Genomic DNA, 24,972 nt, shown 5'->3' with positions numbered 1-24,972 from the left:
TTTCTACAATTATGGTAGTGTGTTTGGATTAACTTATAAAAGACTTGGGATGCAGGATAAAGACTACTTTGCACCAATTTTGACAAGGATGTGGGGGTGGGGGGCACAGAGGTCTCCAAAAAGCCGCCAGAAACACTGGAGTTAGTATAGTGTATCAAAACAGTTATTATGGGAAGCTAAGGTTTTACACAATAAAATAAATGGAACCATCAAGTCAGAAAACTGAGGAAGAATAAAAAGTTGATGGAAGTGGCAGACCCAGAGTAGAATCAAGTAAAAACAGGAGAGTGGCTTCAAAATTAGGATTGTGATTGACACATATATGTCCCTCTTACAGATCCTTCATACTTGTTTTTGAATTTGGAGTGATAGATTAAAGGAAATATGTCGTCTCATTGGCCGACATTTTTCCACTTCAGAAATTGAAAATTGATAAGCAGTTTGTTTAATTATTAACAAGTGCATTTATGAAAACTTAATAAGCTATTCCTACTTATTTTTGTTTCTTATTAAAAATGTGTAAGATATAAGGAAAGGTTTTCCTAAATCTTTTTTTTTTCATTAAAAAAACCCCTGACAATTGATGATAGATATTAACTCAGAATTTCTCATCTATGATATTAAAATAATAATACCAGACCTACCTACTTTAAAATTTGTTCTTGGGGTAAAATGAGAACATATGTGTAAACTTTTTGTTTGTTTTTTTTTTGTTGTTGCAAATTATCAAGTTCCATATAAATTTTCACGATTATCATGTATTTTCATTCAAAGCCTTTTAGGTAGGTTATACTAGTAAACCTCTAAAGATAATACGCAGTTGTCCCTGTTTCTTAAGGATCTCACAGTGTGGGAGAACATCAGATTTGAAAACAGAAACTTGCTATACTATATAGTGCAATGTTACAAGTGCTTTTAATTAGGAAATATACAAGTGCAACAAGAAAGGAGTACCCAAGACTTCCTCTGGGAGTCACAATGGTTCCCCAGAGTAGGGAATGCATGAGATGAGACCTAGAATATGTATAGAAATTTGGCAGGGTAGAAGAGATGGACATTTGAGGGAGATTGAACCATCATGTACTAGATACATGGCATGAATGCAGGGAAGACCATAGTATATTTGAGGAATGGCAAGCGTTTAGTCCCTTACTGTATGAGAAGAGAGTGAGACCAATGAGGAAGGCAGAGGCCTCATGAAGAAGAGCTTTCTTTGCCAAACAGAGGGCCTGGGATTTTGCCATACGTATGACGTAGAGATTCTGAAAGATTTAAGTAGGAGAGTGGCTCGGTCAGACTTTTATATTAAAAGGATTACTGTTTTCGAAAATAGGATTACTGTGGCTTTGTGGAGGATCAAAGAAAAAGAGAAGCAGAGAGACCCCTTAAAAGGCCATTGCAGTATTTGCAGTAAGAACTAATGTAGGATTGTACTAAGGTGATGGTACAAATAGAGAAAAGATATTTAAAAAAGCAGAGCCAGCAGAAAAAAGTAAATACATGGTGTGGTTTACAATCTCAGGCTTATTTATCTCTGTTAAATCCCTCTATTATAATTGGAATGGAGTTGTGGAACAGGTCTGGTAAGTACTTAGGAATTTATAATGTTTGATAAACCTGTTAGTTCCCAAACTGAATTGATATTGCTTTAGCAAGTTTAACGTGTGTGTGTGTGTGTGTGTGTGTGTGTGTGTGTGTGTGTGTGTGTGTGTGTGTGTACACTACTATATATCTCTGAGTTCCTGAGAGAGAGTTTGATAAGTACACATGAAAGATAATAGGGACATTTTACATTTAGTCATGGATTTGGAGGCTAGAAATGAGAATGCTGACTTTAAAATTTCAATAGAGAATGGATTAAATCAAATACATTTTATCAACACAAGATCTGAATATTCTTTTTGCTACATATTACAGCTTTATAGATGCATAATTCACGTACCATACAGTTGACCCATTTAAAATATACAATTCAGTTTTGAGTATATTCAGAGTTGTGCAACCATTATCACAATCAATTAAATATTTTCCTAATCCTCCTCAAATCCCCAGTACTCATTAGTAGTCACTCCCCATTTTTCTCCTACCTTCCTACAGCCAAAGGCAACCACTGATCTACTTTCTATCTCTTTGATTTGCCTTTTCTGGACTTTTCATATAAATGGAATCATGCAATATGTGATCATTTGTGACAGATTTCTTTCATTTAGCATAATGTTTTTAAGATTATTCAATGTTGGAGCATGAATCAATACTTCATTCCTTTTTATTGCCAAATAATATTTCATTGTATGGATATACCACATTCTATTTATCTATTTGTTAGCTCAGAGTCATTTGGATTATTTTCACATTCGTATACAAGTTTTATTGTGGATATATGCTTTCATTTCTCCATGCTTAGGGGATTTGCTGGGTCATATGGTAATGCTTTGTCTAGCTTTTTGAGGAACCCAAATATTCTCAATTTTGGAATATTTGAAGTAGAATATTTAGTTGAGCATTTTAAGTGTAGACAGTTTTATAGTTCCAGTAGGTGTACATGGCTCTATCATCAGACTACATGTATTATTTTAATAATCAGTAAGCTATTTATAAAGAATATTAAAATTTTCTTTATCATCTCAATGCTCATTTTTAGAATGATTTTACTATCGAGTTGGTACTTTGTTTTACTTTGCAGAAATACCCAAAAAAAAACTGGCTCATAGTTGTATTCATTATATCACTATATATTTACATATATGTATTTTTATTGATTTCAGAGAGGAAGGGAGAGGGAGAGAGAGCTAGAAACATCAATGATGAGAGAGAACCATTGATCAGCTGCTCCCTCCATGCCCCCTACTCGGGATCAGGCCTGCAACTGGGCTTGTGCCCTGACTGGGAATCAAACTATGACCTCCTGGTTCATTGGTCAATGCTCAACCACTGAGCCACACCAGCCAGGCTATATCACTGTATTTAACTGTTAATTGTTTTCATGTATTTAGCCCAAGTCATATTAAGACACATTTGGGATGTGTACTTAGGGATTTGTATTATGAAGTTAGGCCGCTAAATTCCCTCTGAGCAGTTATCTGAAGGGCCTTGAATCATCCAGTAAAACATAGCAGTATTATCTTAATATTTGGGCCTGTCTAGTACAATAAGAAATGGACAAATTATATGCAATTCAGAAAATAATAAATTAGGAGGAAAGTAGAAGAGGCATATTTGGAAGGACATTAATAAATAAATTGACTAAATTTTATAGTGAAGAGACTCTTAGAGGGCATTATCGTAACTATTTGTGAATTTTTGGAGATTGTCAGTGTCATAAAGGAGAAAACTTGGTTCCTAATTATTTAAAAAAAAGAACGTATAGTCTGAATAAAATTAAATTTTTGAGTAATGGAAGTTATAAAATTATGTTAATATCTCAGGAAAAATAATTTTACTATTTTGGTTATCTAAAAACTAAACTGAAATCGTCATTGTTATCTAAAATAAAACTTTATATTGTTATCTATAGTGAAACTAATGATCACACCAATGAGAGGCAGGTTGACAGGATAGCCTACTGTACTTCTTGTATATCTGTTGCGGTTTTACCTGTGAAAGAAATCTGGTTGGAAGTCAAAATGCTCTTGACATTAAAAAAAAAAATACATTTTTAATTGATTTTTTACAGAGAGGAAGGGAGAGGGATAGAGTTAGAAACATCCATGAGAGAGAAACATCAATCAGCTGCTTCCTGCATGCCCCCTACTGGGGATTGAGCCTGCAACCCAGGCATGTGCCCTGACCAGGAATCAAACCCGGGACCTTTCAGTCCATGGCCCAATGCTCTATCCATTGAGCCAAACTGGTCAGGGCACCCTTGACATTTTTAACTTACCTTTTTAACTTAACCTTTGCTCACATTTGCCTTAGGAAAGAAACTTTGTTGATTTTCAATGAGCTGTTTTCCCACTCTTGTATATTTAGTTTGAAGAAATTAAAGATATTTTCTTCGAATTCATATAAACACAAAACACCAGCAGGAAGTGTGCTAGGCACTCTTTTTACAATGGCTCTTTGAAGTACGTGTAATTAATCCCATTTTACTGATTCATAAACTTAAGACCCAATAGACATGTTTGCTATGTGCTGAATAATACAGTGAATTCATAAAACAAATACAGAGCAGTAAAAAGCCAGTGTAATTAGCAGCTTTCTGGGTAAAAGCTAAAATGCTCTATAGTTCAAAGATGGGAAGTTGTGGCCTAATATTAGTCAGATACAGCTTTATGGATACAGTGACTCTGGGGCACATATTTGCATTGTTGAAAAGGAAAAACAGAATATGGATCAGTGGTGTAAACATGAACAAAGATGAGAAAAGATGAGATTAAACTTGACATTTGTTAGAGAGTTTGTTGGCAATTCTATTTCAATTGCAAATAACAATAACCCCTTAAAATTCAATTAAAATGATAGATATTTGAAAGGATAGAGAGAAGTCTCAGGGCATATGAGAAAATAAAAACGGCGCCCAGATGGTGTGGCTCAGTGGTTGAGTGTCGACCTATGAACCAGGAGGTCCCAGGTTCGATTCACGTTCAGGGCACATGCCTGGGTTGCAGGCTGGATCCCCAGTATGGGGTGTGCAGGAGGCAGCCAATCAATGATTCTCTCTCATCATTGATGTTTCTATCTCTCCCTCTCTGAAATCAATTATACACACACACACACACACACACACACACACACACACAAAAAAAAAAAAAAAAAAAAAAAAGGCATGTCTAAGGAAAAGAACCTGAGATTGGCCATGCTTTCATCTTCTCTGTCAGGACCACCCAGCTTTTCTGTACATTTGCTCTTCCAGCATTTTTTCCAACCCACTCTTTCTTAGTTTCCATATTCTTAGGACCACAAACTTTATGATCTCCCACTCAGCACCAAGTTCCCCTGTTTCTATTAGTTAAAATGTCTATGTCAGAGAGAATTTTATTAGATTATAGCATCTTTTAGAGGCAGTGAATACATGTCCTAGGTTTCTGGCCAGCCGTTGTCTCCTTGGGTCATGTCTAGTCCAGACAGCTTTGACCTCAGGAGTAGGATAATGTGCACCACTGTTGAGGGTCAAGGATTGTCTCAATGGCAAGAAGTCCTAACTGGCAAGTTAGATGGTCTATGTAGAGGAAGCTTGAGTAAAGCACAGTAAGCACAGACCTTCCTATCTCCTGGATGGGGATGAAGGGTGGAATTTTAATCTCATGAAAACTGTCACCACTTAAAAATTACTTCAAAGCAAGGATCTTTTTTCTTTCTGATAGTCTAGTCTCTCAATGATGCTGTATCTCTCCAAAATCTTAGTCTCCCTCCCTCCCTCCCCACTCCTCCTATCCCCCTAGCTCTATCATCTGGTCCTAAAGATATGAGGAGAGTGGGGAAAATAGTCTTCAGTTTTCTTAGAATTAAGAGAAAACAACAGTAACAATACATGCCCTTGTACCCAACACAAGTTCAAAACTCTCACATTGATGTTTCTCTTTCTCCTCTCTTGCCCTCCTTCCTCCCTTCCTCCCTCTCTAAAAATCAAAGGAATAAATATTCTCTAGCATGGATTAACACACAAAAAAGGAAACCTCTTCTAGGAGAAATCTCTAAGTCTAATTTAATGTTTACTTTCTGAATCTTCATTCTATTCTATTGCTCCTATTTTCTCAATAGTGAAAAAATCATGCAATTGAAACATCAGGCAGCTGACCATGTTTGTATTTCTTAGCCAACACGCCTTGCCCTTCTTTATTTGCACCTGTTCAGGTTTACATATAGCAGATGTCAGTGTTCATAAACTCTATGATTACACACAAAAAACATTTGATATGAATGAATTTGAACAGTATTATCATTAACAACTGATCATTGAATCTTATTGGCCTCTAGAAAATCATCAGGCAGTGAAACAGTTGTTTGTGGTAATTGTGATTTTTGTCTGTTCTCAGAATTGTTATAGGTAAATATCATCTTAGTAAAATGCAATAAATTGATGTTACCTGGCATGAGTGACGATTACAATATGTATTCATTGTATATCATGCATTATCAGGTTTATACAATTAGGGCAAAATGTAAAGCAATAGACTCTAGAGGAATGCTGACATAAAAGAGAGGTTGAATATAATTTTCTCATTTATTGCAGTGGTAATAAATCAGCTTGAATTATTTTATTATAATAATTATGTAGAGTTACTACTTAACAAAGTTTTGGTTAACTGAATTCCAAGGAATGCAGTTTTTGATACTTTGGATCTAATTTTTTCAATCTTAGCACTACTAACATTTTGGGCCAGGTAATTCTCGGGAGGGGGTCCTGTGCATTTTAAGAGGTTTAGCAGCCTAGCAGCATCCCTGGGTCTTATCTGCACAATGCCAGTAGCACCCTGTCTCGTGTAGCAGTCAAATATGTCTCCAGACATTGCCCCATGTTACCTAGTGGAAAGTCACCCCTGGCTGTGAGCTAGTGCTTTAGAACTTGGGAAAGGTTGATAATGAATCAAATCATTTATACTCCATCATCTTCTAAATGATTTTTTCTTGTTCATATCAACTAATTTATTTTTTAGTGTAGTATTATATGTTAATTTTTAGTTGTAGTAATCTTTATCCTATCTGGTTGACTTTCTAAATAAATTATTCTGAAGTTATGCATTAGGAAATATACTCTTACTAAAGGCCCAGCACATGAATTCATGCACCAGTGGGGTCCCTTGGCCTGGCCTGTGGGATCGGGCCGAAACCAGCTCTCCGACATCCTCCAAGAGGTCCTGGATTGTGAGAGGGCACAGGCCAGGCCGAGGGACCCCATCAGTGCACGGCGGGGCCGGGGAGGGATGCGGGAGGTTGGCCAGCCCAGGAGGGACTGCGGGAGGACTCCAGGGCATGTCCGGCCCATCTCTCAGTCCTGATTGGCCAGACCCCAGCAGCAAACTAACCTTACCCGTCAGAGCGTCTGCCCCCTGGTGGTCAGTGCACGTCATAGCGAGTGGTTGAGGGGCCTTAGCATATTATTAGCATATTATGCTTTGATTGGTTGAATGGCCGACTGGATGACCAGACACTTAGCTATTAGGCTTTTATTATATAGGAGGATAAATGTCCTAAACTAAAAGATGTACCTACTAGTTGATATTGTTCCTTAGATAAGTGTGTTGTGGGTGGGGGAGTTATGTTATTACATTTTGACCTTGTGATATATGGGCTGTTTTTGGCCAAAAAGAGTCTGTTGGTTAGTGGTGATTTGGAACCTTACATGAAAGTGGTATTGTTAACACACAGCCTTAGAATGAGAGGCTATTACAGGAGTGCAAGTATCAGATCTGGGTGCTCTGACCATAACAGAAATCTGGGAAGTAATGGTTCTTGGATACCCAAACTGCTTTTATTTTAATGCACACATTTTTCTTAATCTGAATAAATGGGTTTTACCAATTTTTATGTAGTATGCTTCAATAATGAATAATAACTCATTTGATCATAGAGTAATTATGTTTTCCAACTGAAAATTAATGTACTGATGTTTTATTTATATGTGTGTTCCAGCTTATTTTGAAAATTTCACAGTAAAAACATGCTACCATTGGTACTTATACAATTGTAAGGCATTTATTTTTAATTCTTAACACAAAAGGTATCTGGCTAAAAAATATGATAACATTCCAAGCATATACATAATCTATAAATAGATATGACTGAAATACTTACTTGAAAGCAATAATCTAAAAATACCTTAAGGTTTCTTTTACTGCCTCACATGCACATGGCTCATTATACACACAGTCATTCACGTAATAAAAACAAAATCTGACAGTTATTGAATGCTAGGTACTCAGCACTTTATCTGCATTATCTCATTTAATCCTTCCAACTACATCTTCATAGTCCTCATGAAGAAATGGAAGGTTCACAGAAGTTACATAATTTATACATGTAATAAGCTAATGTCATAGCTAATAAGCTCCAGACACAGCCTTGGAACCCAGATGATGTATCTTATCAAATGTAATCTGTATATTCATTTCTTTCATGATTAGGTTTATACTCTTCAACCCCAATGCATATGTATTTTTTGAGTGTTTTTTTTATTGCCAAACTTAGTGTTTTTGTTTTCTTCTTTACTTTTTATTTTGAAATAATTTTAGATTTAATTATATTGGTTTATTTATTCCATATTTTATCTTTCTGAAGAACATGTTCTAAACTTATTTCATATCTTTACAAATTATGCCTAAATGTTTGAGTTATCTTAAGTATGTTTAACTCTTTTGACTAATTCTATCTAAAACTGACAATTCTCCCCCTCGTAGATATGGAGTCTGGAGAACGGTTACCATCCTCAACAGCCTCCTCTACTGTACCAGCTTCATCTTCTATACCTTCTGTGGCTTCATCGGTTTCTAAAGGCGGCCTTTCCACTGGAGCTGCTTCGCTTAGCTCTGCAATCAACCCATGTGGTGAATATCCTTATTGACTCAATTTTAGAATGCCATCCGTTTGTTAATTTGTGTTCCTAGTGTTTTATTCTCAATGCCTCCATTGACCTGTAAGGTTTAACTTCTAGTCTCTGCTTTTTCTGAAATTCTATAGCACTGTTTATTACAAGTGTTTCATGCTTATTGGAAGCTCTCTTTGTAAATTTCATGTTGCTGTCACCATTTCAATTAATAAATTAATACATGCAAAGTCTTTTTAAAACAATAGGTCATTAAGGGAGTGAAGAAATACAAATGAGTCCTTGGTGATCAGAGTAGGTACCAATGCTGTGAACACTTTGCCCTAAATTTGCTCCTAGTATTTGAAATGACCTTTACCAAACTCTAACTATCTCAGTTCACTAGTGTACACTAAAGGCAGATCATTTACCGAATGGAAAATGTTTTTAAAGTTTAGAGCATGGCAAGTTTCTCTTAAACATGAACATAGTTTATATTGCTAAAAAGAGAGCTTTATTTCAGAAGTGAAAATACCCTTAATTTTAATTAATTACATAGGAGGTACTTTTATTTTTTAAATCTTTATTGTTGAAGGTATTACACATGTTCCCTTTTTCCCCCCATTAACCCCTTCTAGCCCACCCCCACTTCCTCTCCCCCAGCCTTCACCATCCTGTTGTCTGTGTTCATGGGTTATGCATATATGCATACAAGTTGATCTCTTCCCACCCACCCACCCTCACCTTCCCCATAGGAGGTACTTTCAATTAACTCCCAGAATGACTTCTTGCCCAAGCACATGTTTGGTAGAATACATCCTTTTTTAAAAACACCTAAACTTGATTAAGTCACTTCTTTATCAATAGGAACTGTTTTAATCTTAAATATTTTTAATCTTATAGATTATTTCATACCTTTATAAGCAGTAGAACTGAATAGTATTTTACTTTTTCAATATTAGATTTGCAATTTTGGGTAAATGAAATGCATAAATATGGAATGTTTGCTAACAAAATACCCTAGCAATTTGCCAAATAAATATTTGTTTATTTTTAAATCAATGGAACAATAACAAGAAGGATATCATTTTGTCATTGTTTTATCAGAGTAATTTTCTAAAATTTTCTTCATAATTATAAAATAACTAAAATGAAATAGCATTGCATTAAAAAAGTAAATGAATGAAATCCCTGTTCTCCTGCACCCTGTAAAATCTTGGTTAACATTTAATGACTTCATCCATACTTCCCTGATATGCAAAATGATAGCTATATATAAATGATGAGTAGCTTTTATGATATGCTGTGTTCAAAAGGTGATACCACAATTGGCATTTTACCTCAAGTTACTTTCTCTAAATGATTTGAGAGTTGTACTTTTATAACTTTTCTTTTCTGCATCTTATAACTATTTTGAATTAGTCTTTAATATATATGGTATTTCTATAGAAATGTCCTTTTTTAAAATATATATTTTATTGATTTTTTGCAGAGAGGAAGGGAGGGGGATAGAGAGTTAGAAACATCGATGAGAGAGAAACATCAATCAGCTGCCTCCTGCACACCCCCTCCTGGGGATGTGCCTGCAACCAAGGTACATGCCCTTGACTGGAATTGAACCTGGGACCCTTGAGTCTGCAGGCCGATGCTCTATCCACTGAGCCAAACCGGTTAGGGCGAAATGTCCTTTTTTTATATTGATCGTTCCCATAATATATTTGAATACAGAGCCTTGAGTTTTCTAGACACTTTGCTGTCACCTATTTCTCACTTATTTTCTGAATTAGTGACACTTCTTTCTGAATAGATTGTGATTCTGATTAGTCAAATTAGGGCACTGTTTTTTTGTTAATGATAATTGGGAATTTCAGAAAGGGATGGGGTACTAAGTTGCTGGGTAACATTCGAAATTTCTTTGTCTAGAAATTTCTTTGTGTAGAAAGGAATACATTTTTATCATTTTATTATTTATTTTCTAATTTAAAAGGTTGTAGAGTTTTTATGTTGATACTTTCATTGAAAGTATAGTTTATTTCTATGTTCAGAAATATATCACTTATTAACACAATACCTTGAGTACATCCTGAGTTTTTTTTTACTTTTTAGGAAAATATTTAGTTTTTAACTTTCACAGGGTTGTAGTTTATGTTTAAAGTAAAGCCTAGTATTAACTTCTAACACCTAATTTTCTTAATTCAATTTGTCACATTTTCCTGTTTTGTTTGATAAAATATTTTTGGCCTATGCATTGTCTGATAATTCTCTCCTCTTTAAAATGAAATCATAGAGTAATAACATACCTGGCCTCTTTATCTTAAACAATTTTTGAATTTCCTCAAAATTTTTTGATGTATAAAGACAACAAACAGAATTTTCATCTTAAAATGTTCAACAGTTCTTTAATGGCCCCTTGAAGGACATTCTGTTGTTTTAAAATTATTTTAATTGACCAATGTCTTGTCATCTCCATTAATGGTATGTCTACAGGAATTCCACTGAGTTACAAAGGTTGTGATTCAAACCTGCTTTCAAACTTTATATGATAAATTTCTTTTGAATCAATACCTTGTGAGGATTGGAGATATACCTACTTACAAGTTAGCCTCTTCCTATTATGGATGTGGCAGAAAACATGAGTCTCTTGGGTCAGAGATTTTATTACTTACTAGAGGCCCAATGCAAGAGTAGGCCTTTGCAGCCCCGGCTGCCTCATGGCCCAGCCCCCCACCCACTGGTCATTCCAGAAGGTTGTTCCGGAAGATCATTCTGCTGCCCTGTCTAATTAGCATATTAGCTCTTTATTATATAGAATTATATAGGATAGGATGGCACAGCAAATAGCATGAGCATCATGCTGGCATTGGTTTCCCATGCCTCCCAAGTCCCATGGGGGCGATACAGAGCAGCCCACTTGGATCTTATATGTGCAGTGAGTTTGTGTCACAGCTTAGGAATACTGAGCTTGGGGATTCTACTTTTGCTTTTAGTTAAAGAAAACAAACCCTTTGTCTGAAAGGAGATGTTACCTCATCCTTCAAGGTTGACCACTGCAAATGCAATCCTGAGAAATGGCTTGGTTAAAGAGTGGTCAAGGCATTGTACTCTTGGTATACCCACCAATAACATGTAGGGGCCTTTGAGGATTGCCTTTCACAGAACATTTTTCAGTTTTATTACTGTAATATGGATAGAAAATAGCACTGCAATGAAGATTAATCTGCCCTGGCCAGTTTGGCTAAGTTGGTTAGATGTCTTCCCGTGCACCTAATTCCCAGTAGAGGTACATGCCTAGGTTTCAGGCTCAATCCCCAGTAGGGAGTGTGCAGGAGGCAGCTGATCGATGTTTTACTCTTACATCAATGTTTCTCTCTCTCCCCCTCTCCTTCTATCTAAAAACAATGAAAATGTAGGAAAAAAGATTAATTAATCTGAGGTAATCTGTATATTTGTATTTTATTGATTTTATTAGAATATAAGAAATAGAATATATATTTTCCCTTTAAATTATTATTAAAAAATAACTTGCCTACTTCCACGATCAATGATTCTCTCTCATCATTGATGTTTCTATCTCTCTCTCCCTCTCCCTTCCTCTCTGAAATCAATATATATATATATATATATGGCTTGCCTACTTCTAAAAAATAATTTGGGACAGCTTTCAATTGGTATAGTAAACAAAACAACTAACTAAAATATCAAAATATAGGCTCTTAAAAGATGTTAGGTAAAGAAAGCCACCAATATTGAACAAAAACAAACTAGCTGTTAAAGAGTAAAAGGAAAACAATGGGATGCATGACTCACATACTAGTGCTAATGAGCGTATCAGTTCCTCGGGAAAAAGTAGACTTTTTCCCTGGCCCTGAGTGGTGTAGGGAATATGCTACCAGAACTGTTGTGTGAAAGACCAAGTGGTGCACAATATCCTGCTTGCCAGTTTCACAGATATTTGGATGGTTGCAATATTGCTCTAGGTAAAAGGTGAGAGAGTGGTATTTTAACCACTAGTTTAAAGAGTGGATTTGCTTGAGATTTGTGCTCATTTGACCTAATACAAAGATAGAATTTGGGAAATAGCAGTTACACTTAAGCTGTGCTGTAGGCCAGTGGTTTTCAATCCATTTTTTTTTAGGTAGATCTCTTCAAACAAAACATATAAAAATGCTGAATGTATAAAACAGGTAAACTGTTTAAAACGTCTCTAGTTAAAGCTGGAGTATGCCTGCTTTTCTTTTTAAAATTAAGGCAGGCAGGGGAGGGTGGGTGGGGTGGGGTAAGAGATCAACCAAAGGACTTGTATGCATGCATATACCAGTAAACATAACCAGTGGACACAGACAGTAGGGGGGTGAGAGTATGTGCTGAGGAGCAGTCAGAGGGGCAAAAGGAGACATGTAATACTTTCAACAATAAAAAATTTAAAATAAAATAAAATAAAGATACATAGGCATCTTATAATTGCAGACCACCTGGCTCTATACAAATGTGCCAAATCATGGTATATTGGGGAAATTATAAGTTGGTCAGTAAGGCCACAACTCAGGGTATGTGTCGGTTATGATAATGATTAACTATGAATAGGAAAGCATAAATACACCAGCCCATAGATAGGCAATGCTGGGTGGGTTATGCCATTATATACCTGAAGTTCTTTTAATTTTAAATTCGTTCTTTGAAGTGAGGGACTTGGATGCTCATATGTGTGTCTCATGGCTGTATGAGGACTGATCCACCACAGCACCGTTTTCTAGGAAGGAAGAAGGCAGGGGGTATGAGGGATATGACAGCAAAAATGGCCAGCTTACTTTGACCCCTTCTATTTTATTTTATTTTAAAATCTTTATTGTTGAAAGTGTTACAAATGCCCCCCTTTTACCTCATCGACCCCTTCTATCCTTCCCCGCCCCCCACCCCAGGCCTTCTCCACACTGTTGCCTGTGTCCATGGGTTATGCATATGTGCATACAACCCCTTTTAAAGAGCTTTCCCAGAAACGCCATCTCGAGTTTTCCACTTACATCTCTTTCCTCAGAACTGTGCTTCAAGGAAGGCCAGGAAAAATAGTTTTTAGATGAACATATTGCCATCCTGAATAAAATAGAAGTTATTAGTAAGGAAAAGGAGCGAATGGAGTGGTAATGTCTGCTCTGGCTAAGTGGAACAGAGGGACAGAGGCGCAGGAGGCCCCTGGGAAATAGCCCAAGGTTATATCATGTATAACTTACATACGCCATGTTTAGGAATTTAGGCAGAATAATGTGTTGGTTAAGAGCAAGGACTTTTCTATTGCAAAACCCTGAAATTGAGTCTTGGCTTGTTCATTTATTAGCTGTGTGAATTTGGGTAAGTTACTCCTTTCTGAGGTTTGATTGCCTCATCTGTAACAGATACAATAACACCCACTTTGCAACATTATAGGATAAATGAGATAATGCCTGGCACATAGTTGGTGTCTAGTAAATGGTAAACATTGCTTTTATTTGTATGTCATCCAGGTGGAGGGATTTATATGATCACACGGCTTTGAAATTGACAGCCCTACCACCATGTAGTGCACCAGTTTGCAATGGGGATGAGACTAGAGAAAAAGAAGACTTTTAGGGGAGGTACTTATATTTATCTGGGTGATAAATGATAAGGTCCCAGATTAAGGAGTTATTAGAGGTGGAGAAAGAAACAAGGCTCCAGAAATATTTAGGGAGTCGATTCTTATGGGATATAATGACTGAATTTGGGTAAGGTAATGTTGAGAGGGAGATTGAAGCCCTGACATTATTTGGGCAACTGAGTGAGGAGTGATGTAATGAGAAATGTGAAATATGCATCCATTTTTATATCTACACTGTTGCTGATGGATATTGGAGTTGTTTCTAACTTTTGCCAATTATAAACAATGCTATGGCTATTATTATACATGGATCCTAATGCATATAAGCATACTTTCTGGAGATGTCTTTAACTTTACCAGTAGTACCAGTTTATTTTTCCCACTGGCTTTGTATTAGAATTTTGATGCCTATCATTCATCCTAAAAAAGTCTGTCATTGTCAGACTTTTTTATTTTTGTCACTGATGAATATGAAGTAGAGTTTCATTAAGGTGTCCTTTTATAAGTTTTTAGTCTTTTGGATCTCCTCTTTACTTGAAGTGATTATTTAGGGCATTGGTTCATACACCTATTGGGTTGTATGTCTTTTTCTTAATGGATTTATGAGTTCTTTTTATATTTTGGATGCTGATCTTTTTTTTCCAGTTATGTTTGTGGAAGATATCTTTTCTCAGTCTATGGTGTGTCTTTTTTATTCTACATTGTCTTCCAATTTTAATATAGTCAGATTTATCAATTTTTTAAATCCTTATCAGAGGATATTTTGTCCATTGATCTTTAGAAAGAGAGTAGAGAGGAGGGAGGAAGGGGGAATAGAGAGAGAGAAATGGATGTGAGAGAGACATTTCAATTGGTTGCCTCCTACACGTGCCCTGACCATGACTGGGAACCAAACCTGCAACTGAGGTATGCGCCCTTGACCAGGAATCGAACCTGTGACCCTTCAGTCCGTGGGCTGACACTCTAACCACTGAGCAAAATCAGCCAGGACCCAGATTTATACATTTTTAAATTTATGGTTATGCTTTTTGCCTTGTTTAAGAAATCCTCCTTGACCTCCAAAGTAATGTACATATTACTTTTAAGCTTTCACTTACCTCTCATTTAGTATTCCTTGGAAAATTATATGGTTATGAGTTATCAGGCCAGTTGTGATAGAATGAATTATCTTCTTGTTTTGGGAACTATCACTAGTTGGAGTTGTTGGTTAATGTATCAGTCAGATCAACTAAAAATAACATAAAGCAGTAAAGCTATTTTAAGAAGAAAGTGATTTTATACTGGGAATTAGGTGCTTATAAAATTACTAGAGGCCCGGTGCACGGATTTGTGCACTGGTGGGGTCCCTCAGCCTTCTCACAATCCAGGACCCCTCGGGGGATGTGGGACTGCTGGTTTTGGCCCGATCCCTGCAGGCCAGGCTGAGGGACCCCTCTAGTATGCATATAAGATCTTTGGTTAATCTCTTCCCGCCTTCCCCTTGCCCCCCTTTTCTCTGAGATTCATCAGTCTGTTCCATGTTTCTATGCCTGTGCATTGAGCGTCTGCCCCCTGGTGGTCAGTGCACATCATAGCTACCATTCGAATGGTGGAAAGGTCGCTTAGGCTTTTATATATATAGATTGAAGGGCTGGCTCCAAGAATGATTCAGTGCATTACTGCTGAATTGACCTGTTTAAGGAAACTGCCTCTGGTTTAATCAGGATACCACTGTTCCAACTGATAGCTCCATGGCTCGTGCCACTTCAGTCCAGTGATGTAACTGGCTCCAGGGTTGTTCTGTGCTGCCTGTTCAATCTACACCAGCAAAAAGGATACTTCATGTGCTGCAAGTCTGACAGCTTAACTTAGTTTTTAATTCTTTCCAAATCCATCTGATTGGCAGAATCTAAATTACATCCAGAATTCTGGCTGCAAGAAGGACTGGAAAATGTAGTTTTTAACTGCCCAGCTTTTGCATCACAGGAAGGGACCCTAAAAGGAGGTTGGGATAAATGTTAAGTGAGCCAGTTATCTACCTATTTGAACTTATCTGGTGATAGCTACCCTTACCTCCCCAGCTGTGTATTGTAATAAATTTCTGATACGTATATATTAACTTTATTCCAATTTCAACAGTTCTTTTCTTCAGAAAAATAATATTTCATTATTGCATCTAATAGCTCATGTATGCTTACTATAAATATCGTTTAGTGACTGTTCTATGTATCAATGTAAATTAAACCAAATAGAATAAATTCTTAGCTCAAAATAATACAGACTTAATTACCACAGATAATAGTAAATATCTACTGTTTCCTTTTAAAGATTATAAATGACTTTTCAAGGACTTCATTCATTCTATATAGTACCATTAATTGTTCTTAGTATCTGCCAACCTAAAAAACAATATATACCCAAAACCTCTTTTTACCTTAAACACTTTTCTGGCTGTTGCCCTGTTTCCTGCCTTGCTTTATAGCCAAACTTTTCAAAAGGTATAGCTGCATGTGTTTTCTCCTTTTTCTTGTCTTTCATGTATATTTCAACCTACACCAAAGTCACTCCTGTCCTCATTCACTCAGCCTCTTGGCTGAATTGACACAGTTGACTACTCCTTCCTCCTTGAAAACCATTTTTGAAAAAAGTTTATATTGAACTGGCATTATTTTTTCCCTACATATTTGGTAGACTTCACCAGTGAAGTCATCTGGGCTTGGAAGGTGTTTTTTTAATTATTGTTGTTGGAAGATAGTAAACCACATGAGTTCATCTTTTTAAATATCAATATGAAACTATTCAGGTTATCTTTTTCTTCTTGAGTTAGCCTTGGTAGTTGATGTCTTTCGAGGAATTTATCCATCTTATCTGTAATTGAATTTATGGGCATGAAGTTGTTATAAATAGTATCTTCTTTGAATGTCTGTCTATAGGATTAGTAGTGATGTCTTCTTTTTCTTTGTTGATAGTAGTAACTTGTGTCTTTTCTTTTTTTTCCTTTGTGACTAGAGCTTTATCAATTTTATTGACCTTTTTGGCAAACTAGCTTTGGGTTTCATTGAATTTTCACAATTTTCTGTTCCATAGATATTGGCCCTTTGTTATTTCCTTTTGTTTTTCTGTGGGTGTGATTTCCTCTTCTTTCTTCCCAATTTCTTTAAGGGAAAGCTTAAATCACTTATTTAAGACCTTTCTCCTTTTCTCATATATCCATTTATTGTCTACATTTCCCTTTTAAGTACTGTTATGTCTGTATCCCACAATTTTTTGTATGTTTTCATTTCATTATCAGTCAAAAAAAATTTTTTTATTTTCCTTTGTGAATTTTTTGACTGATGGGTTGTGTAGAAGTCAGTAATTTAGCATTTAAATTTTTGTTAATGTCCATTTTGGTTACATTGTGGTAAAAAACATACTGATGATCATCTGTGCTCCGTGTTTTGTCTCCTCACTGCTGCTCTGTCAGTCTGGCCTCCTGTGGCTCTCCTTTGTGCCTGTGACCATTGTTGGGACAGCCAAGAACTTAGGCAGAGCTGAGTCTCCTTCTCCCTGTGGTTTGCTTGCTTCTAAGATTACCCTCTAATTTCCAGTTGCCCTGCCAGCTTTGGACTCTGCCCTCCGACACTTCAGGCTTTCTGTTGTCTAAGCCAATCATGATAAAGAAATTCATTCATTTAAGAAACACATTAAATTCAATAGATCTGCTGTGTGTAGCCCTGTCTTTCAAGAGCAGATTTCTCTGTGTTCTCTGCTGGCTATTTGCCATGCCCCTGGGGACCTTCCTCATTCATGCACAGTATACTTACAGCTAGCTATTTGGGTGGTTGAAGCTCTGAATTGGGGTCTCATTCTTTTTGTGATTTGCTCACTGCCAGGATTTCCCCTTTAAATTTTCTGATGTTTTTTTCAGTCCTGGATTCTGACCACTGGCCTCTTTAGTTGATGAGGCTGCTCCTTTTCTTCCACTGTTTTTTGTGGTCATAGCTGTGAGGTTTAGGCAGCAGTATCAGATCAACACACCACAAAGTCACACTTTTTACCCCTTCTCATTACCATTTTTCCAGATTAAACTTTCCTCTGGCTTTTCTCTATTTTTGGATGCCTTCTCATATCTTTAGTTTTGTTGTTGTTTTAAATTCAGACTTTATCATTATCCTCTGTGGGTGATTCAAGCAACCACTTCCCTACTACTCCACCATTATCTGAAGTTGTCCCTTCCCTCCCCGCCCCCCCAAAAATACAGAAAAAACCAAATAACTTTCTTTTAAAAGATTTTCATCTAGGACTTCATGGGCAGCATGTGACCCAATCTGCCCAGTCCAAACATCATATCTCCCAAACAATAGTGATTGGTTAAGCCTTAACCGTTAAGGAATGGTCACATGATGCAAATCAGTCTAATGAAAGACTAAGAGATGCCATTCTGGAATTTTTACTCCCACAAACCTGGGAGAAGGCCTGTCTGAGGACGTTGAGCCCAGAGAAGAAAGAGAAATTTGGTTCTGGAAAACTTTCAATCAGACTTTTCCAAAAGCTTTTGTATTATGTAAGCCAGTACATTCATCTTTTTACTAATTTTGAATTTGGTGTTTTGTACAATCTAACTAATACACCCTCCATGATCTAATCCCTGTCTACTTCAAATTTATGTGGAACTGTTCTCACTTTGTTCTGTTACCTTTTGCCTCCCTGACTGACCTTTAGCTTCTTTAGATACAAACATTCTTTCCCAACTAAGGATCTCAGACATGCTCTCCCTCTGTAAGTTCTTCCTAAGCTGATTCTTTCTTATGTTCAGTTTCAGACATTAATTAGAGAAGTCTCCACTGTTATCTGTTTTTGCACCTGGTAATTTCATTCATTGTACTCTTCACAATTTATAATTATACAGTTGGTGGTGTTTTGTTTATTTGTCTATTCATCTACATTTAAAGAGCAGGGACCATATCTATTTCCTTTTATCATTGTATCTTCAATAAGTGCCTGGCACAAAAATAAATGCCCAGGAAACAATTGTTGAAGAAAGGAAAGGAAGAAGAGATGAACTTGCAGGACTAAGACTTAAAAATTAGATGATAAATGAACTCTAATAAGTTTTCTAGGCCATTATATAGCTTTGCTCTGGAGGTAACAAATGACAACTTCCTGGTTGGATCGAAGGCCTTTGGAATCAGTCCCAGGGATATGCCTCCTCTGCTCTTAATGAGTAGTGAATTGATTCATTCATCAGATATTTATTGAATGTTTATTATGTATGAGACACTTCTTTAGGTATTTGGGATCTATTACTTAGTCCTGTATATGACAGTACCAGTTTACAATATTGAAATACTAATTTGTTTTATACACTGTGGTATAAAAAGTAGTCATACTATTTAAATTAATGGTCAAATCATGAGGTCCAGGAGGTCAAGGATTATTTCTTGTTCCTCCTTATATGCCAATTACTAAACATAGCACCTGATATTTAATAGGTAGATTCATGAAATGTCTGAATTACTGAACCTGCTGAATACGTAACAATAATTCTGGAAGATTTTTACATGGAATCAGTATCTGTGTTTTTTAAAAGATGGTAGAAAAACAATACTAAAATTACATACAGTGTTTCAGAGCCTTTAAATAAGAAAAATTTTTTTTGTATTACTGACTTTATAGATTCTTGCTAAAAAGGCAAAATATACTCAAAATTGTGAGATGTAGTATGAAATTATTTCCCTTCTGTTGTGCAGTTCTATCCATATATAGCAGAGAAAGTCTCTAATGTGTATTTTTGATAACGCATGGCATCACTATAATTATTATGTGGTCCTCGTCTTCTTTACTAAATGCAGAAGTGAATCTTTCCTCACCAACAAGGAATAGTCCCTATACTGTAGATTCCACTGCCACTCAGGTGCTTTCTATGCTTTAACTGTCTTCATCATGAATGTTGTAAGAAAGAATAACGAAATAGAGTAAGGGTGCCTCTTTGTAATGTTGTCAGCTACAGATGTAATTCTGTATACAGGACTATACTTATTTTTTTATTTACATTTATGGTAAATAAACTTATATTTTGTTAAAATTGTCTACTCAGTTCCTTCTAAGATGTCACTCTTTTTAGTGTTAAAAAAAGAACTTTTGTTATCAAATCTGAATGATTAGTTTTTAATTATTGCTGCAATTAGGTATTGCTCATGTTTTCTGTCGATGAGTCTCCAAGGTTTAGCTCATTTATTTCTTCACAATACAATCAACGTTTTAACTATGCATCTAAGAATGCTACTTACTGCCAATTCATTAGCTGTTGTAGAAGAATTTCTATAAGTTTCTGACCCTTTATAATTTCAGTCTGTTATGAATTTTTATATTTTGTGTAGCTTTGACTTTAACCCTCATTTGTTTGTGTTAAATCACTGCTATATATATAACAAATATAATTTAAGAATTATTCTTTTTTAAAATGTAAATGACAAATGATTTTAAAATCCCCAAACTAGATTGTTCAATTCAGCTTGCTTATCAAGAAAAATGATGTGGAAGAAGCTGTAACTGATCGTAGTATGTTTTTAAATAAAACATTTGATTAAGGACATCAGATTCAGGAAGTTGAATTGATTGGTGAGAACCAGGGACTTTATATGCAGTCACATCTGAAATTAAATACTGGTTCTTAACATTACAGGCTCATTTTTCTTTTTTTAGAGATTCTAGCTGGATTTTTGAGAATTTGCTAAACATACAGTCTCTCCCTCTCCCTCCCTCCCTCCCTCCCTCCCTCTCTCTCCCTCTCTCTCCCCTTCTCTCCCTCTCTCTCCCTCTCTCTCTCTTTTTCTCTTTCTTGAGGCCTCTCACAGCTCTTGAAGGTTGTGATATTTGAGTAACCTTTTTTCCCAGTAGCATGCACTGTTTTGTTTTAACTCAACTTCAATGCTAATGCAGTCTGAAACTCTGATAACACATAAGTATCAAATTCACAGATTTTCTGTATAGGCTTTGATGAACAAAAACAAAGATTGGCTAACTTAGAAAAGATACCCACGTCTGTGTCCTTCCCTTGTCCTCCCCTTTGACAGTTCCTCTGTGGGCCTTCATCATAAAGATACTTGGAGGATCTTCCCTGTGGGATCTGCTCAGTGCTTTGTTATAGTGGAACCTTGACCCCCAGTCACAACTTTTTATCTTATAGGATGATGTGAGGCATACTTGTGACTTGATACAATTTATTTAAATCTTACTACTTCAATAAAAAATATAGTGTTATTTCAGTACAGTGTTATTTCAGGGCATATCGTTGCCTTTTGATGACTTCCTCTTGGTTTTCTTTTCTTTTTTTTTAAAATTTCTTTATTGATTAAGGTGTCACATATTTGTCCTTATCCCCCCCGTTCCCATCCCACACCCCTCCCCACGGATGCCCCAACCCCCTGTTGAACTTAACCATTGGTTAGGGTCATATGCATGCACACAAGTCCTTTGGTTGATCTCTCCCCCCTCTCCCCACCCTCCCCTACCCTCCCTCTGAGGCCTGATAGTCCGATCGATGCCTCCTTGTTTCTGGTTCTATTCTTGTTCATCAGTCTATGTTGTTCATCATTTCCCCTAGATGAGCGAGATCATGTGTCACTAGAAATATACTTATAAGAACTGAATGTGAGACGAGCAATAATAGTTATGCTGACAGGCAAATGAATCAGTCTGTAGTGAGTTTCTTTCTGGACCAACAGTTCTTTTGAGACCCAATTTCAATGTCCACCAGTTCCTTATGTGTACATGTCGGCACTGACTTTTCAGCTCTGGATGGTGGACAAATGGTGGTAATGCAGGTCCGACTCTCTCTGGTTTGGTCTCGGCCGGACCCTTCCTCTTGGTTTTCAAAGAATAAAAAAGCAAAGAGAAGAGATATCTTTAATAGCTAAATGTTAAAAAAAATTACTTTTAATACATTGACTTCAAACATATTGTGTTAAAACTACTTACATTCAACTGCAGAGCCAGGTCTGATATAAACAGGAGATAGTAAGAAAACCGTATTCTTTTTTTTTATATATATATATTTTATTGATTTTTTACATAGAGGAAGAGAGAGGGATAGAGAGCCAGAAACATCGATGAGAGAGAAACATCGATCAGCTGCCTCCTGCACACCCCCCACTGGGGATGCGCCCGCAACCAAGGTACATGCCCTTGACCGGTATCGAACCTGGGACCCTTGAGTCTGCAGGCCGACGCTCTATCCACTGAGCCAAACCGGCCTCGGCAGAAAACCGTATTCTTATTTTAACACAGAATACAGTACCTTTCACACGGTAAATTCTTAAAATAGCCTGGAGTGTGGTGTTTGATATTGTTTTCTTAGTATCAAGCCAGGGAAAGTTAATTATTTCTTAGAAGTAAAAGGAAGATTTCCAAGTATTAACAGATTTTCTGCCAACTCCCTGCAAAGTATGACACTTACTACTAGATTCTCTTTAGGGTAAAAGTGGAGATTGAAGGTCACACATTAAAATTGAATATGATATTTATATCACAAAGTTGATAGACGCCCTTGGGTGCATTTAGAAATAATCTTAAGAAGTTTATTCATTAAATCTTCATGTTGTATTCTACATTGCTTTATCAGGCTAGAATATAATCCCCTTTTTGGTATCAAAAGAAGTATTGGATAGAGAACATGGCTTTAGTTCTGGCACATGGAAACTAAAATCTCTTTGCCTAGTTGTATAATTTGAGTAAGGACTTGGTGACAGATTCTGGACTTATTTCTTTGGTTTTGAACCTTATATTAATAAGATGTTTTTATTTTCCTTATGAGTGAAGACATTTTAATACTATATTAATGTGCATTTATTAACAGAAAGTTCACTCACTTCTGCAGGTCAAACCACTATAACTAGTGAAAATGATTTGCTGAAAGCATAATTTCTCAAATTCAAAGTAAATAAGGTTTACTTTCATTTATTTTAATTATATTTACTTGAGTACTTTCATGTTGTAGAAACATCTTATTCTGTAACACCTTATTCATCTTATTGATGAATAGAAATGCAAAAGAAAATGCAAGATACTAGTAAAAATATAATAAATAAGAAAGTATAAAATTTTATCTAATTTATGAATGCTAAAATCAGATAAATCTCATCTGTTGTTATAGTACAACTTTAAGTGTGTTCTTTTCCCTCCCAGGACATTTATTCAGAGCAGCTGGGGATCAACCGTTTAACCTGTCCACAGTGTCGAGTGCCTTCCCAATGGTCAGCCACCCAGTCTTTGGTCTACATTCAGCCAGCTCAGGGCATTCAGAATTTGGTGGTTTGGGGACACTTGGTACACCCACAGCCTTAGCCGCACATCCCCAACTAGCATCTTTTCCAGGTAAACATCTGTTACAAACAGTGTTCAAGGAAAGAAGGAAAGCTTGAAAATGTTCAAGCCGTAATTTATTAAATTGAACAAAAAGAAATAGTCTAATGCCGGTATATTAAAACTCTTGTGCAAGAATTTGCTCAGTCCTATTTATCATGCGCAAAAAAAAACAACACTATGTGTGCTATGTGGCAATGCAGTTAGATACTTAAGTGTTTAGCCAGGGAAATAGGCATCTGCACCAAAAGTGAATAATTAAGCCAAGTTTTCCTCGTGTTTTTGATGAATTTTTTTCTCAGCTTTGATGTAAAAAAATACCTCATACTGGAAAACTAAAGTCTAGTGCTTATAATAAACATCTCTGGACTGTTATTTTGAGTTCTCACTTCTCTGTACTTTGTCAGGAAGATGAGCTTGGCTCTTGAATTTCTATATATTCTTTTATAATCAATCAAAACAACTCTAGATTTGCACCACATATGTGGCAGCAAGACCAGAATTATCCCAAATTCTACAGATTATGAGAATTTAGTAAGACACCAAATAAAGTTTAACTTATACAAACATGCTATAATTTGTCTTGTTATATTATTTTGAAAGACTAAACTTTAAGTATTTCCAGTGATTAATTTTACTTTAATAAATTTTAGTAAGGGTTGTTTAAAAATTAGCATAAATATAAACACAAATTAACCGGAATTTAAATCTGGTTTTGCTGTGTTTTAGCTGTGTGACTTTGAACAAGTAATCTGACCTCTCAGCCATAGTTTCCTCATCCGAGACATGAGGTTATCATCTTAATAGTACCCATGAAAATGAAAGCAGATAAGCCATGTTAGTGCTGAGTGAAGCATTTGGCACACATAATCCATACATAATTAGTAATTATCATTAGTATTTTCTCTTGCCCACTTTAATGGGTAATAAATTGTGAAGTGCTTCTATATATATGATGGAAAGATGGTTAACTGTATATTTCAAGTACTGTCTTTTGAATCATATTCCTTTCATTCAGTTGTCTGGAAGAGGGAATTGTGGGGAGGGGTAATGTGAGTAAAAAGTTAAAGTCTTAAACTAAGTCTTAACATTTGTTTAAAAAATACTAATAGAAATTTAATTCAGTCAGTTTCTACAATGGTTGTTTAGCAAGATAAGCATTCAACAGATATTTTCTGAAATATAGGATTGCTGAATAAAAATCAAAATAGGTGATATTAATATAGATAGTTACTGATACCTTAAATTTGTTTGTTTCATGGTTTATTGGAGTATTGCTTTTGAGCATTTCTAAAAGAATAATGTAATTACTCTATTATTAAAATCCAATACCTTCTGCACTGGAATGATGATTAACAAGTCTAAAGAATTACTTCTCTGGACTTCAACCATGCTAATACTTCCCACTGTACAGAAAAAAATTAATTCCCCTAACCTACATAAACTTTTCATTAATTTAGTATGTTCTGTGCACTAGGCCAAACAGTTTAAAGTATACTACCATAGTATATGTTATGTTGTTTATAGTTTTTAGGAGATGGATTAACAAATAGTTATAAGACACAGTCTTTAATGA

The 24,972-nt window shown here is 36.0% G+C and overlaps 1 protein-coding gene across 3 annotated transcripts in view; it reads left to right on the top strand.

The window, feature by feature from the left end:
• BAZ2B (bromodomain adjacent to zinc finger domain 2B) overlaps nt 1-24,972 on the top strand; it is a 306,755-nt gene that overhangs the window by 113,302 nt on the left and 168,481 nt on the right. For all 3 annotated transcript variants that reach the window (XM_028141153.2, XM_054722921.1, XM_054722922.1), the window contains exons 3-4: nt 8,337-8,483; nt 23,220-23,408. In XM_028141153.2, the coding sequence (XP_027996954.2) occupies nt 8,339-8,483; nt 23,220-23,408 (334 nt within the window). In that variant the 5' untranslated portion in view covers nt 8,337-8,338. The remainder of the gene's footprint in view (nt 1-8,336; nt 8,484-23,219; nt 23,409-24,972) is intronic.

Source organism: Eptesicus fuscus, chromosome 11 (genome assembly GCF_027574615.1).
Source record: "Eptesicus fuscus isolate TK198812 chromosome 11, DD_ASM_mEF_20220401, whole genome shotgun sequence".
NCBI classification, from domain to species: domain Eukaryota; kingdom Metazoa; phylum Chordata; class Mammalia; order Chiroptera; family Vespertilionidae; genus Eptesicus; species Eptesicus fuscus.
The sequence above is the reverse complement of the archived record's forward strand: the minus strand, read 5'-3'. Positions and strand labels throughout refer to the sequence as shown.